Below are 17050 nucleotides of genomic sequence, written 5' to 3'. Positions count from 1 at the left end.
ATTGACCGTGGTGGTGTTGGAAAAGGTGAACTCGTCAACAATTGCAACACTTTTTGACGATTCTATGCACATCCTATGGCCAGAAGGACTCCAACGCGAAAAGGTGAAGAAGAGTGCGTCGTTGTTAAAACTACTTTACCCCAATATGATTCACATAACTTGCGTCGCGTATGGTGTACACCGGGTCTGCGAATCAATAAGCACAAGGTACTCTGATGTTGACGCCTTAGTTTCAAACTTAAAGAAAGTGTTTCTAAAAAGCCCAATAAGGGTGGCAATTTTAAAAGAAATGGAACCAGCTCTACCTCCCCCCTGTACTGTACCCCTCGCCCGGTACATCAAAAAAATTTATTATTTTTTATTGCTTGTAACTATTATAGTATTATTTTATGCAGGTGATTACTCGATGGGGTACGTGATTAGTTGCAGTTGTGTATTATGTCGACAACTTTGATTCTATAAAGAGAATAGTTGACCACTTAGTAGATGACGCGGCATGTGTCACTTTCGAAAAACAATTGTTGAACAAAGCAACTATTCTGGAAAATTTAATATACATAAACATAATTTTGGATTTATTTTGGAAGAAAAGGGTTTCGAAAGACTTCAGAAAACAGATTGTTTAAACATTGTTTGCTAAAAAAATTATTTACTTACATATAAATTCTTAGGAGCCCCCATTGGCGAAGTATTAAATATTTTAGATAATATTCAGAGGCGGCTTTCAGAAGCGCGCGGAACCACTTCCAAAGTGGTTTTGGAAAAATTCCATGCCGTTTTTACAGCCAACGTAGGTTTGGAGACAATTAGGACGGTTGATAAAATATTAAAAGGCGAGGAGAACGCCCTAGTCCCTAATAATTTGGAAGCTTGCACGGTTCCATATTTAAATTGGGCACCACTTGTATCAGCTCAGGTCGAGCGTACTTTTAGTACTTTCAAGGCATTTCTTCGCGATAATCGAATGAAAATGCTACCCGCAAACTTTAAGATGCATCTTGTGGTGCAATGTTACTACAACTTTAAAGAGTTAAGTTTTTATGTTTAAAAACTCGATTCAAATCAAATTCAAATCAAAGTACAAAACTTCATGTAATGAAACTAAATATTTTTGTTTTTTCGTTTTCGTTATAAATTCTAAGTAAAGCAATTTTTTTCTTTTTAAAAATAAATGAGCAAAATATATTTATAAATTGTTTGCCTTTTAATTGCCCTTTGTTTGTTTTTTGTGCCTTTTTCTGCCTTTTTCCTACTTTATTTTGCCTTTTTTAGAGATTTTTTAGGTCCTTAAAATCCGTTCCCTGCTAATCACTAACATAGCTCCGGAATCCCAAAATGTTTACAGTGTGCCACATTTGGATCACAAGTAACGAGATTTGCTTAGCAGTTGCCTGTAATGCAGTGATGTTCAGCGATTAAGATAATGTTCATCCTAAAATAGTACCGCGCGATCAATAGCGAGGGCAGTTATTCGCAGAATATACTCAGGGCCTATAAATAGCCCACAACAGAACTTCAGAGCTCCGAGTTCTCTATTGATTGGCTCTTTCAGGTTACAAGAAGTAAGCAATTTGCTTGGAAGTGGGTGATGTTGATGTGTCTTTGTATCCAGATGATATTTATCATAAACTGATTTCGAGCAACTGAGAGTGAGATCAAGCATTCACAGACCACGCTAAGGGCCTATATGTGCAACGAACGGACTCTGGAACTCCTTATTCTCAACCGCTCTCTATTTTGGGCTGCCTTGTATCCATAATGACCAAGAGATTTCCATACTTTCTCGATAATAGCATAATTTTTATTCTAAAAAGTTGAGTATGATCAAGAGCAAGATATCTCAAGATACTCCCAGAACACGCTGGGTCACACAAATGTTGAGCTCACGGCTTTTGTAGCTTCTTGGGTTACTAAATATGATATTTACTTCATATTATTTAACCCTAAGTGCACTGAATTGTGTGTATGGAATCCGTGATTTTAATCGTCATGACTACCACTTAGAAGACATAATCTGAATTTGCAGCTTACATTGAGCTCCAGACAGGTTACTTTCTGAACAACTCTGAAACATAAACTAGATATTTTATCAAGATCTCTAACAAGAGATGTCTTCTGTACAAAGCAGATATCTTAAAGCAGTTCTGATAATATACAGGCCGTTTTATGAGATCAGTACCTCAAAAAATTGTTCAAGATCTCTAATTAACCTTTAACCCGTTGTACAAAGCACACGTTTAAATTAAATTAAGACATGCCAAATAAGTATCCAAGATCTCTATCCCGAAGTGTCCGTTGTACAAAGCACAACCCTAAAGCCATTTTGGATATGCCAGGGCGTTCCCTAAGACTAGAATCCCAAAGGAGTGTAGCTGCTTTTATACACCTTGTGTAGTAAAATAACTCTTCCCGATGTTTTCCTAGTAGCAGCGAAAAGCAACTACATAGCTCTCTCGGAGCCTTATTCTCTGGTTGAGTGACATAAGGTCAAGGGTCATTAGCTCAATTGACCTTATGAGCCCTTCAAATGGTAATAAAGTCAATTAATCTTTTGATCACTTCAGAGAGTTATAAGGTCAGTTAATTTTGACCTTTTTAAATTTGACTTTATGTCCATTTAAGTAAATTTGACCCTATGACCATTTTGAAAAATGACTGAACCATGCAGTAAAAGCATCGAGACCAGCACAAAAACAACAAACCTCTACAACTATCACAAATGAAATTAAACAAAAGATCATTTATGTTTCTATTTTTTAAATTTTCGGCAGCAAATTTAAACCTTTTGGTTTTATTTTAAAACCTTTGGTATTTAAGAATTATTGTAAGGCAATAATAAATTTAGAAGTTTTAAACTAAATCCTACTAAAGTATTTCATCAAGGCCATTAATGCTTATGGCTGACGAAAATGAAATCGAAGGTGTAGAGTCCGTTGTTTATCTTGGTAGTATTGTCTCAAATAAAAGCGGTGCAGATGAGGACGTTCAGTCTCGCATAAACAAAGCAAGAATGGCTTTTGGGCAACTGACAAACGTGTGGAGGTCCAGTCAAATATCTTTAAAAACGAAGCTTCGACTATTTAATTCGAATATTAAATCAGTACTGTTTTATGCTTGAGAGACGTGGAAAAGCTCAACTTTAATTCAGAAACGTCTACAAGTTTTTATTAATAAATGTCTGCGCCGAATCCCTAAGATTCCTTGTGATGGAATCCACAAGGAAGCCGACGACTTGGTGCACCTGCGAAAACTTGGCGCAGAACTGTGTATAAAGAACTCGAAGATGCAGGATACACGTGGAGTGATATCACAAGAACTGCACCTAACAGAATAAGATTTAAGTCGGTGGTCGAGGCCCTATGCTCCAATAGGAGTTGAGGAAGATGATGATGAAACTAAAGCCAAAAAAGTTTAAAATATGCCTTAAGCCGATTAACCGTTTTAAATCTAGGCACACATTTTTAGCGGAGTAGAAACAGAAAATTTGTTAAATTTAACCCACAAATATTTGTTGAAAAAATTATTATTTGCATAATACGCATGGAAATTTTTTTTAACAAAACGCCATGCAAAATACCGTAAAGTTTTAGTTTTCACCTGTGACCAGAAACAAATTTAATTAAAGAGTGACTGAAAAAAAAAAAAACTAACACAAAATCCTACAATGGCCACAATCACTCAATCAACTGTCGGTTTAGCGCTACTGGCGCACTTGTTGCCATGTGTTGTAATTAGCCGTGGCATAGCAAACAGAAAAACAGCAAACAAGAAGTGTTATTGCAACATTCAAGCTTTTTACGGTGCGCTTAGTAAAGTGTGTTTGGACGGGGTATATTGGTTGATGATGAATGAATGCGGGTTCGAGTTCTGTATACATACATAATAAGTGTTAGTTATTAATAACTTTTTAATGTTTGTTTTTGTTTATGGTTTATTAAAATATGTAAAAGAGAATCCCCGATGGAGATGTAGGAAACACATCGAAACGCATAGAAGAGCAAGAAAACACTTTGGTTTTTGTCTTTTATATAAACCTTTATGAATTATTGTTATTCGTTGTAAAAAATTGTATTTCTAAAATATAGTCATATTCAAATAATGAGTAAAAAATGTCGGCCTCAACCTGTCATGCTTTATACGTTACACCTTGAATGTGTCTAAACTTTGTAAATAAGCCAATATGCATGCAAAATCAACAATCAAGTCCAAAGACAAAAAAAATTGCAAAATCAAAGTTCAATAAAAGCAAAGTCCAAGAAACAGAAGACTGTAGCAATAAACCGTGTAGACTTTTGAAATCAAATGGCATAAGCCGCAAAAAACCACTACATACTTCAATTCAGGTTGCCCAAAGCGAATGTAATAAATAAAATTATAAAATAAATAAAATCAGATAAACATATATGGACAGTATGCGATAAATGCTCAAAAATTACCAAAGGAAATGAAAAAAATTAAAAGCAAAGAAACCGATAATTCAAAAAAAAAATTGTAATAAATAAGAAGTAAGAAAGGCTAAGTTCGGATGTAACCGAACATTACATACTCAGCTGTCAAATTACAGCGTGCAAAACTTGTATTACTATGTATTAAAAAAAAAAAAATCAGATTCAGGCTTAAACTTTCAACCGTGTACTTTAGTTCTAGAGAAAGAGCTTTTTAGAGCACAGTAGAGAGAAAATTTAATGCTTATACTCCTACGAAAAACTTCTAGTGAGAGTAAAAGAACACACCTATTGTTTGGGCCTTTAAAAAAAGTTCTGTTCAGCTGCGGCTGGAATTGGACAAAGTTGGGTTGGAACTGTACGTTAAAAATTATTATTAAATTTTTAGGAAAAAATTGCGATAACGTGACATTAGGATGGATAAAAAGACAACTTTTCGCTAGGGAGTTAATTTCGAACCAGCACTCTTGTCATGATCGATGGGTTTTCAAACAGAATCGACCAAAGCCACGTCTTGTTGTTGTTCAATTTTTTCACAATCGTATTTTGCTGTATATATTTATACTTTTGTACCGAACTTACTTTGTTCTAACGCTGTTAGTTGTGTCATTTACTACTTATAATAATAACAACTGGGTATACAAAAAAAAAAAAAAAAAATTGAAGTGTTGCCAGCAGACAAAGCCAAAGAGACCGAAGCAACATTTATTGAACTATGAAAATGTTTAAAACATGTTTTGACAATTTAGTGCTGCGAAAACGAACGGAAATAAATATATTTGGTAAATGTGTAAAGTACATAAACACATACATATAAATAACGAGTTCATATAACAAATGAATTTACAATGCAGCTTTTGCAGATTGTGAAAATTTGCACTGGAGCAGCCAAATTATGACTCGATAGACGCCTACAGTCGCAAGCAAAACAAAATAAAGTTGATAATAAATAAAGAAATCCAATATTAAGACATTGACTAGCATGTTAAAATTTATGCTCGTTGCAAATTTATTTGCTACACAAATTTCAGCAGAAAAAAAAATTATAAAACTCACCTTTAATTGCCACTGACATCGCTTGCACTTTACAACCGAAGATCGCGTGCAAATTGTGCCGTTCCCTATAGCCCGATATTGCCATGCAGGCGGCAAAGAAAGTAATATGCCAAACGAAAGTGAAAACAACCGCAAATACTGAATAAGTGCAAAAAATTTGCACTGAACGAAATGGACTAATGATGCCAATCCAAAATGAGAAGAGATCAGTGAGTGATGTAATTGTAATGGACACTGCTGCCTCAGACATCATATGACCCATGCGTTCGGGAACTGGCATTTTGACGGGTGTGCGCCGCCAAGCGGCCAACATAACGAACGTGTCATCGATGCCAATGCCTTGAGAGTAGGAGTAAGCCAGTGAAAGAAAAGAGAATAAGTAAGTTTTATTAAGAGCTGAATTTGTTTTTGTAATGCAAACTTGTTTCTCTCGCTATTACCTATCATTAAAAAGGGTGCCGCTAAATTTATACCAATAAATTCAATGCCACAATACATAGCCAAACCAAAGGCCGCGCAAGTGGCCATGATCGCTGATATATTTCCCAATAGGCCAAGAAATGGTTTTGAGCGTACAGCATCGCCCATCATGCAGGTGATTACACTGTAAAAATTTTTTTTTAATTATTTGTAGATATAATGTGTAAAGAAATTTGTTATTAATTTTAATAAAAGTTTATTGAATTTACCCGTTTATACGAACTGTTCCCAGTGTATTTTTTCGTACTGAAGGAACTTATTATATACGTTTAATACGTTTGCTATCGTGTCTACTCTAACGAGGTAAAATTCGTAGTTTTATGTGTCGCAAATAAACTGTTCCCAGTTTGCGCTAATGATACTTATTACTATTATTACTAACTTGAATGATCTAACTAAGTAAGATTCGTGGGTTTTTGCATCGCGAGTAAACTGTTCCCAGTCTTCTGTTATAATGATGAAACTAGATGTGACAAGGTAAAATACGAATATTGTGTATTTTCTATGGCAACTAAACTGTTCCTAAACGGTATTGATAAACACTATTATGAGTTTTATTTTTATTATCATTTTGAAACTGCCGTGATTAAGTAAAATACCTTCGCACAGGCTGGACCATACATCTTTACTGGGTTAGAAGGTAACGAAAAGGCCGATGAGTTGGCAAAGGAGGGTGTAATAGTCGCTGAGTCGACGATAGACGTCCCAATCCGTTTGGGAGAAGTCGAAAGAAGACAGGATTTGCATATGATCCATCAAGCAGGCAAGGCGTGGACAAAAGCGCGGGGCTACAAGAATTCTAAGATCATGTGCAAAGCCTACGACATTAGACTCACAAAATGGCTCATATATCTTAAGAGAGAAGAGCTAAAGCTCACGATGGGCATACTGACTGGGCACTGCCTTCTGGCGTACCATGCTTATAAGTTAAGCCTTGTCAGTAACATCAAGTGTAGGAAGTGTGAGCTGCAGGAAGAAACGGGTGAGAACGTTTTGTGTTCATGTCCTGCGCTCACCAGGGCAAGTCTCCAGGTATTAGAGATGACAGAGTTGCCAGGTATCGAGGCAGCAATTAAGCTGGGCCCTAAAAAGCTGCTAGTATTTGCCAAGAGGACGGAGCTATTCTATAACATATGTCCTGGCACCTGATAAGGGTTCTTCCGTTTGGTCAGTTCAACCTAACCTAACGTGGATAAAATGCCTCTTATTTCAGTTCAATTTTGAATTGTGTATCACAAAAAAAAGCTGTTACCTCTAACAGCAGCGCATATTATTAAAGAAAAACTATTCCCAATATTGCTTCAATATCATTAACATATATATGTATTCAATTTATTATAATGATCATCAAATATAATTCCGAACCAGTAAAAGTTTCATCTTTTCACGTGGTTGGAATTAACTGTTCTCTGTCCAGTTAAGTTTATATTCTTCCTTATTTTCGCTTTGCTACAATATGTGAAACAATTTGTAGTATCATAAGTGGCTGTTTTGATTAAAATAATTTATTATAATAAAAAATAAATGTAAGGCGCGATAACCTCCGAAGAGATTTTGAGCCGATCTTCTCTTCCAATTTGCGTCGTGCTCCTTTTTAATTTTTCCTAAAAATTGGCGGGACGGGGCCTACTTGTTGTATGCCGACTCCGAACGGCATCTGCGAGGCATATGAGTTTTCACTGAGAGCTTTTCATAGCAGAAATACACTCGGAGTGCTTGCCAAACACTGCCGAGGGGCGACCCCGCCTAGAAAAATTTTCTTCTAATTGAAACCCCTTATTTCTAAAATTTTGATGTTGCTTTGCCCGGGGTATGAACCCCGGGCATTCGGTGTGGTACACGGAGCACGCTCCATCACACCACGGTGGCCGCCATAATTTATTATAATCAATAAAATATACTGTTCCCAGTGTTAATATTTATATTCAGTGGTCACTGTTGCGAATTTTAAAATGTACTGTCGCAATGAAAGTAGTGTGACTAAGTAAAAAAATGCTTGATTTCTAACAAAAAACTATTCTATTCTTAAATGTTTCGGGATCAGTTTTTTTAAACTGCGCCAAAGTAAGAAAAGTCCCTAAAAGAATCAGTCCACCAAACTGAATAGTGTATTTTTTGGAAATATTAGATAAAAACTCTTCCCACTTGTTTGCTTATATAGAATTTTTAAATCAATTTAAATTAATTACGTGAATAAAAAATTACTAATAAGAAATATTATTTTTACGCTTTTTTGCATTAAAAATACGACCTTGATTAAACTGTTCTCACTCTAAATGAATCACAAGCAGTTTTTTGCAATTTTTTTAACATCGGCATAAAAGCACATTTCTTGAGAATAGTCGACTAAACTGTTCTTCCACTTTGTAAACATAAGCTCATAGTCACGCTTCATCATTCAAAACTGTTCTCAATCTAAATGTATTGGGAACAGTTTTTGCAATTTTTCCAAAGCTTCAAAATTTCTTATAACGTCAGGACAAAAGTATATTACTTGGGAGAAGTTGACTAAAACTGTTCCAACTTATTGCTGACATTATTTCGCAGTCATGCTTTATCATTCAAACAAATATCCAACATATTCCATTTTACTCACCTAAAAAGCGCCATAAGCGCAAATGTCGAACCAAAATATGGCACTACCGTACGCGTATTCTTCTCCAATTCGTGATCCAAAGTACGCGAGGCAAAATATGAAACCGATATGTGTGTGAAGACGCCTGTATTCTGAGCTTTTCCAACAACTTTTAAGAAAGTCTCCTCCCATTCGGCACCTCTGCAGGCGTTAAAGAAATAAAATAAAAAATATTTAATTAATTCCGTTTATGACTTAAAATTTACTAGCAAGTTGTATCATACTTTGCATCTTGCCGCTTTGTGTCTGCTGTTACAAAATAAACCAATTGTATTGCCGGTACACTAACAATTATATTATCCTCTGTAAGCTTTGTGCCGCCAAAAAAGACGGGAAAAGCATGCGCATCCCAAGTGACTGGATTAAACATAATGGGAAATGTAAGATTTAATTCGCCTGATTCAATCTGAAATTAAAGATGTGAGAAAATTTTTAATACACAATCAAAAAGAAGGCTGTCGTTGTCTTTCTTTGTACTATTCGTTAACTCACATCATCCATTATGAAATCTAAATTCAATATATCATTCGAAAAGCATTCATTCTCCCAACGCGCACAGGTATCTTTGTACGTGAAAGTTTCACCCTCATACTCGACCGTAGCATTCTGTATAAGATCATCAAGATGTCGCAATTCTTGAAAGATTTCACGACGTATCATATTATCGTTGCCATCTTTTGGTATGACAATGACACGTCCGAAGCGACCTGGAACAAAGACATAATAAGAAGAAAAGAAATTTTATGAATAAATGTACACATATTGTGGTTTATTTATATAATAAATTATTATATTATATGGTATTAAATAAAATCGTGTAAAAAATGGCAGATACAAAGATGTGTGGCATGTGGTTCTTGTTTGTTGTCTGCAAAAGGGAAATATGCTCCACAAAACTTTTGGGATGCTGCCAGGCTTAGATTAAGCCATGTTTGCTCATGAATTGCTGTCGATCCGATACATAGATACCTTTTATGTCCTGCTCCACTCATTTTTATAGATATTAAAAAAATAATCAAAATTACTACTGGGAACAGTTTTTCTTCGATTCTTCCCAGTTGTAAAATGAAATCTAGGTTGGGGGCTACACTCTCGAATTCATGAATGAATTGAAAAAAACTGTTCCAGTAGTGAATTTGATTGCTTTTTGAATATCTATAAAAATGAGTGGAAGTAGTGCATTTAAGATAATGATTTTGAGCGAGAAGTAAAAACTCCTCTGTTTCCACTCGGAATATAAATAAAGGTGGGTCTGGTACTTAGATTTTGACCTACTTGTACAGCTTTTTTGTTTAGCAAATTATTTGAAGAAATAAAAATTCAAATGGGAACAGTTTTTTCTTGAATTCAATCCAACCAAAAAATTAAACTACAGTGCAACTTTCATCTCTTTTTTTTTTAAGAAACTTGTCATTGTAAATATTCTCTATATTTTAAAATTATTCCCACTTGTGAACAAAGTATAACCTAAAAATAAAAACCAAAGGAAATTTTAATCTGCTTGGACCTGAAAAATACAACTCAGAGTGTAATTGTTCAGCCTTCTTATTAAAAAAAAACTAAATGTAACTGTAAATGTAAGTGACAACCTCCGAAAAGATTTTAGGCCTAACTTCGCTTCCATTTTCATCCTGCTCTTTTTAATTTTTCCTACAAATTGGCGTGACAGGACCTATTTGCAAGGCAGATGTGTTTTCACTGAGAGATTTTCATGGCACAAATATACTTGGAGTGCTTACCAAACACTGCAGAGGGGCGAAACTGCTTAGACAAATTTTCTTCTAATTGAAAAAACTTGTTTCTAAAATTTTGGAGGTAGCTTTTTCCTGGGCGTGAATCCTTCTTATTAAAGACACTATTTTGAGAGAGAACATATTTTGAAAACTGTACTTGCTTGTCAAAATAGTATAAATTAAAATTACTAATTAAAAACAAAACGAATTGCGGTGGGTCTTAGATTGATTGGTGAATACTATTTTCACTAATTGTATGTAAGCCTTTTTAAATGAGAGAAAAACTCAAATGTGAACAGTTTTCGTTGAACTAATTTCTATTGCAAAATTTTATCAAGTGCGTGAATTTTTGGTTTTTACATTTGATATTGCAGTTTTTATTGCAAAAAGTTGTTTGAAACTGTTCCCAATTGTCGAAATAGTAGTATAAGTTAAGGAAGATTTAATCAGGATGTGTATGAAAGCCTGCATCTACTGTGTCAACTAATTACATTTATTTTATGTAAAACTTTATAAAGGAAAACAATTAAACTGGGAACAGTTTTTTTAATTATTTTCTATTGCAAAACCTTACTAAGAGTATAGTTTTTCAGTTTCCATATTCCAATTTCCAATTTCGATTGCAATTTTTTTATGCTGTTCCTATTTATCAAAATAGTATAATGTGAAAATAAAAAGTACCAAAAATGTTAAACAGGGTGGATACAGAGCTTCGACTAACCTATAGCTACTCCACCTGGCATTTTCATTACAAGAAAAAATATTTAGCTGGGAACAGTTTTTTGAACTCATTTTCAATGCAAATTTGAAGTGGGAGCTTAAGTTTTAAGTTCTTATATTTGAGACTGCAGTTTTTGTTGTAAAACGTTTTCCTGAAAGCTGGCCCCACTAATCGGAAAAGTATACATTTAATTCAAAAGTAAATAAAATATGAATCAGGGTGAATACAGAACTTGGGAAAATTTATAGCTGTAGAATTTTAGAAACGAAATTCAACTGGGCACATTTTTTTAACTTTCTTTTATGAAATATGGGTACAGCTTCTCAGTTTCCATATTTGAGACGGCCATTTTGATTACGATACGCTGTTTGAAAACTGTTCCAATACGTTAGACTGGTTATTGTACTTAGCTTCGTCTGTAGCTATAGTGTCAATAAATTTATAATTCTGTTTAAATTCTTTAGAATTTGAACAAAAAATTTAACTGGGAACAGTTTTTTGAAAACAATTTTTGGAAATTTTAAATGATTTTAAAAAAATTTTAGCTGAGATTAGTTTTTCAATAATCTTTTCCCAAGTTCAGAATAGTATTTAGAGCGAAGTTTTCATGCTTTTGTTCTTCAGAATTTTTTTTTTAGTGATCGCAATTCTTTGAAAAGTTTTTATTTCGTAGCGTTTTCTGAAAGCTGTTCCTACATATATGCTGAGGTTGGTGTGGTACTAAGCTTCGTTTATGGCTACAGTGCCAATAACTTAGCTAAATTTATATAAACCTTTTCGAATTTGAAAAAAAAAATCAACTGGGAACGGTTTTGCCTTAAATTGTTCTCAGCTGCAAAACGAAATTGAAAGCGTAATTTTTTAGTTTTCATACGCTAGACCGTACTATTAATTGAAAATAATGTTTTTGAAACTTTTTTATTAAAAGTAATAATTTTTTCACCGAGAAGAGTATTTTACTAAACTTTTCAAAGCCACAGAATGTAGTTTAGATCGAAATTAAATTTTTTTTATACTTCAGACTAGTTTTTTAATAACCGCAATTCCTTCCTAAGTTTCGCTATTTGAAAAGGAATTTTGATTTCGAAAAGTTTTTTGAAAACGGTTCCTCCTTTTTGGGGTGGGTGTGGTACTTAGCTTCGTCTGTTATTACAGTGCGAATAATTTAAATAATTTTATTTAAAAGTTTTTAAATAAAAAAAAATTAACTGGGAACAGTTTTTACTTAAACTCCTCTCAGTAAAAAAAACGAAATAAAAAGCGTAATTTTTTTTGCTGGACAGTAGTTTAACTTGAAATCCGTTTTATGTCAACATGACATTAAGAAAATTTTAACTGGGAACGGTTTTTTATTCAATTCCTTCCAGCTACATAAAGAAATTCTAGTACATAATTCTGATGCGGAATGTTAACAATTTTATACTACAGAAAGTTAGTTTAGTTCTTTAAAACTGTTCCCACTTGTCATGTTCTAAAAAAAATATTTTTAGCTTGACCTTAGGCAAAGCTGTCTCTATAAGCAAAGTATATTACAATAACTGCACATTTTCCTTATAATTGTTTCCCTTCAAGATAGTAGCTCCCTCAAAGCGTCGGCCCACTTTTTTTCATCTCTACCTTCACCTCAAAATATTACCATTGTGGTATTCAGCAGCAGCAACTGCTGTTATTATTGTTTTTATCATCATTATTTTCAAAATAATATCAAAACTTAAACAATTGTGCGCTTCTAACAATAACAATAACTACAAATAAATTTAAATTGAAAACAATTCTTTGCTACGTTAAATGGCCAAATTGAACCCTACATAATAGCACGCGCACTTAAAGCGACGTGACAATAATTGCAAATGACTTTAACTCTCGCTTATATTAGATGAGCTGAGAACAGAAAAGTAATAACATATTTTAAAATTGAATAGAAATTGAGTAAGAAACGAATGATTAATTTTGAAAATAAAGAAACAAATTGAACAGATGCAGCTGCTCCAACAATATCTTAAAGTCGATATAGAATTTTTTTTTATAATATTCGAACTCAATTCTACAGAAGCAAATCTGTTAAAAAAAAATAATAATAATAAAATAAAAAGCTGAAACTTATTTCTAAGGTCTTATTATGCATTTAACTCGATTCGAAAAAAAAATGGCTTTCGATTTTGAAATAATTTATCTGTTTTTACCGCTTTTGAGTTACAGAATAGAGGCCCTGTATTTTTTGTTGACGTCACACATTTCCATATTCCCATTCAATAATTCTTTATGGTATACGTGACAAATGACATTGTTCCAACTAATGCTTAACAACACACTTAAATATGCTAACTGTAAAAATTAATGAGTAAAAAAAGTTTAAAAGCGAAAGAAATTTGTGTTTAAAAAATAATATTAGACACGTCAAAACCATTAAAATGATAAAGAACTGATAAAAATTCACGTGTTCAGAAAAAAAAGGAAGAAAAAGTTGCGAACAGTATACCAGTGAGCAATTGAACTGGTTTGTCACGTTGCCAGTGCTCTTCTAAAACTCATAACACTGAGATATTTTGAGAACACCGAAACTCTTCTACAAGCCTTTTCTACATAAAAAAAAAAAAAAATCGAGCCGTCACGGGACGCGTGGCAGATGTGCAACAACGACATTATTTTCTAAAATTAATATGCAGAATAGACCAGTTTGCGATAGAACTAAATGTGGCATACTGGCAAATTAAAATATGACGATTTTTTTCGAAGTTATCCGCAAATGTTCCCTTGGGGATTCCGAGGGAGTCCCCAAAGTCATCCCCAAACTACCCCCAAATGAATACGGAGTGAAGCCTGGAAATAGTCCTCAAAATTATCTTGTAACTATCCCGAAACGGCCCGGAAGTGACCACCAAATGACCCTGGGAGTACCACTGATCATCCCGAAATAACCCGCCAATGACCTCACAAGCATCCCAAAAGAGTCCCCCAAATCATCCCGAAATAAACCCAAAACGACCCCAAAGTGATCTCTAACTGACCCACAAATGGCCCAAGACGATCCTGAGAGACTACCCAAAATCATTTCGAAATTAAGCCAGGAGAATCCTGACGGTGTTCCCGAAGTCATCCCGAAATGACCTTTAAACTGACCTCGGTAAAATCCCGAAGAGTCCCAAAGTCATCTTGAAATGATCCCAAAATGCCCCGACAGAGTCCCCAAAATCATCCCGAAATTACCACAGGAGGACCCCACAAGAGTTCCCTAAATTATTGTGATAGGTTCCCCAATCATCCAGAAGTGACCCCCAAATTACCCCGGGAGGATTCCGAGGGAGTTCTCAAAATCATCCCGAAATTAGCCCCAAATTACCCAGGGAGGACCCCGAGGAAGTCACCAAAATCATTCCGAAGTTACCCCCAAACGACCCCGAGAGGACCCTGGCTTTATTGGGAAGAGTGCCGCACAGTCGATTGCGCATGGGGACCCGCCGCCACACCGTACACAATACTGCATATAGACTATATGTATATACATACATATATATGTACCAGAAATCGATTTTACGTGCGCCTATAAATGTTTAACATCAAAATTTGCACCCTGTATTAATTTCAGACATTCTTTTTATTTATTTTTCATGTCAAAATATGTAGGAATTTGGAACTACTGCGCCTATTTAAAAATCTTCCTTTTTTGATTGAATTTGGATGTCTGTGATTTGATCAATTGCTTTCTAAATATATAATGGGAGTAAGTCCCGAGTATGAACATTTTATTATGATTTTTCAATTCTATAAAATAAGTGTTTAGTGTATTGCTTTAGTTTTTGCAAACGAACAACAAACATATGCGAAGTAAACGTGAGCTCAACACCAATGAAAGTTTATCAAAAGTGGCACAGTAACATCCATGCGCAGTGAGGCAAGCCATAAAGAACATTGAACCAGACAAGTGAAAAATCATCAGAACACATTTTGCAATTTAATAGAAAAATAAATTGCGATGAGTTTGAATTCTGAGTACTGAAATACAGGGCAGCACAATAGGCTGATAATGGAAAAATACAACAATAACTAACATAACAGATAGCAGTTCATGCAAAGCGGGGATTGTCCATTTGCCTTTAATCCTTTCATACCTGCTAACTATGGGACAGATAATAGATGGAACGACTGTAGCTTAGAGCAATCTTTAAGGGTTGCACAAAACTGGACCACATCCCACAATCTTTGAGAACGCCTCGAGTAGTCTTTATACCGAAAGCTGGAAGAACCAGTCATTTGCGCTCGAAAGATTACAATCCTATTAGTATTACATCTTTTGTGCTCAAAATCTTAAAGATATTATAACGAATATTAGCAGCACTAAGGGGTACTATCATCTCTAAGCCAATGCTAAGCAGTGACTTGATGCACATCAATAATTCAATCATTATGTCTACACATATATACGTACACGCAGCGTAGAAGCGACGCACAAACACATGCAGATATCTTATCTGAGATATGCAATTATAATTGTGGAAGTGGCGCTCACAAACGCACGCGCATATGAGAGCTATACACGTACATCTGTAGTTATAATTATAGCAGATAACCAACTAGTAGATTCTAGAACAGAAGCGCCTAGAAGATGCAACGAGGAAATCAAAGAGTATAAAAGGCAGCAACAGTAGACGCGCTACGATCAGTTTTGAATTAAGTACGCTATCTGTCGGGCAATAGTAGTGTTATCGTACTTTAATAAAGGCCATTTTGCGTTACTGAAAAGTGGAGTTATTAAATTCGTTACAATATAAATAGATGATGGGCACTAGCATCAATACAAACAAAAACAAAACATCAGCTGTGAATTCCAGCATAGAATCACTCTTGTCAATAAATGCTACTTTGGACTAGCCAGGCAATTTAAAATAAAGTCCTCTCTCGACAAACGAAAATCATGCTCTACAAGTCACTTATCGTACTCGTTATGCTATATTGTGTAGAAGCATGGATCATGACAACATCAAATAAAGAGGCTGTGGCAGTGTTCGAGAGAAAAGTGCTTCGAAAGATTTACCGACCTCTCTCATATATCTGTGTGAGATGCCATCTTTGATCCTAGCTGATGATTACATGACGTGTGATTGCTCTTTCTTCTTCGCTTTTATCTGCTGACTACAAGTAAATAAATAAATAAATATAAGGCGCGATAAGCTCCAAAGAGATTTTTGGCAAAGCTTCTCCTACAATTTGCGTCGTGCTCTTTTTAATTTTTCCTACAAATTGGTGGGACGGGACCTACATGCTTTATGCCGACTTCAAGCGGCATCTGCCTACATGTAAGTATGTGAAATATTGTGGCGAATTTTAGCATCACTAAGCTGTTAGTAAATAAAAACACAACAACAAAAACATTAAAGCAAGCTACACTTGTATACATGAACACATTTATACACATATATAGAAGGTGACGAAGAAATATGACACACACACATGTAGTCATCAGCCGAAGTAGTTACTCACACATACACACCCATATGGCTATAAACTACAAATATACATTTATATAGCTGGTAACCAAGCATGAGATTCAACTGTTCACGAAATAAGTAGACCTTAGGATAAATGGGTGAACGAGGAAACCGAGAGTATAAAAGCAGCGCAGGCTGAGTAATAACTAATCGGTTTGATTTAGATACGCTATTAGTTATGAAGTGAAGTATAATTGTAAAGTACTCCCAAAGTATTCTAAATAAAAACTAGTTTGCAATACTGAATATTGGGGTGATTTATTCAACAGTTTAGCGATTCGAACGTTCGCAGAAGGTTTCAAATAAGCGGGAATTTCCCTAAAATCAATACAATATTATCTTCCCTCTTATCTTTGCTGTTTACATGTATGTATGTGTGGCTGTTTGTTTTGCTGTTGTTGTGCATTTATTTACTCAGGTTTAAAATTTAGATCAAACCCGTTTTTGTGAAAATGAGTGGAAATAATTTGATTTCGACTGTAAACCAGAGAAGT

General features: G+C 34.7%; 1 protein-coding gene across 2 annotated transcripts in view; it reads right to left on the bottom strand.

Annotated features, from left to right (window-relative positions):
* The window catches only part of Ptr (Patched-related), a 126085-nt gene that overhangs the window by 11620 nt on the left and 97415 nt on the right, over nt 1-17050 (bottom strand). The window contains exons 4-8 of one of the 2 annotated variants that reach the window (XM_067771480.1): nt 9109-9323; nt 8841-9022; nt 8578-8757; nt 5942-6105; nt 5502-5840 (exon numbers count right to left, since the gene is read on the bottom strand). In XM_067771480.1, coding sequence (XP_067627581.1) covers nt 5502-5840; nt 5942-6105; nt 8578-8757; nt 8841-9022; nt 9109-9323 — 1080 coding nt within the window. The remainder of the gene's footprint in view (nt 1-5501; nt 5841-5941; nt 6106-8577; nt 8758-8840; nt 9023-9108; nt 9324-17050) is intronic. The other variant, XM_067771481.1, reaches the window with a different exon arrangement.

Source organism: Eurosta solidaginis, chromosome 3 (assembly GCF_040869045.1).
Source record: "Eurosta solidaginis isolate ZX-2024a chromosome 3, ASM4086904v1, whole genome shotgun sequence".
In the NCBI taxonomy this organism is placed as follows: Eukaryota; Metazoa; Arthropoda; class Insecta; order Diptera; family Tephritidae; genus Eurosta; species Eurosta solidaginis.
The sequence above is the reverse complement of the archived record's forward strand: the minus strand, read 5'-3'. Positions and strand labels throughout refer to the sequence as shown.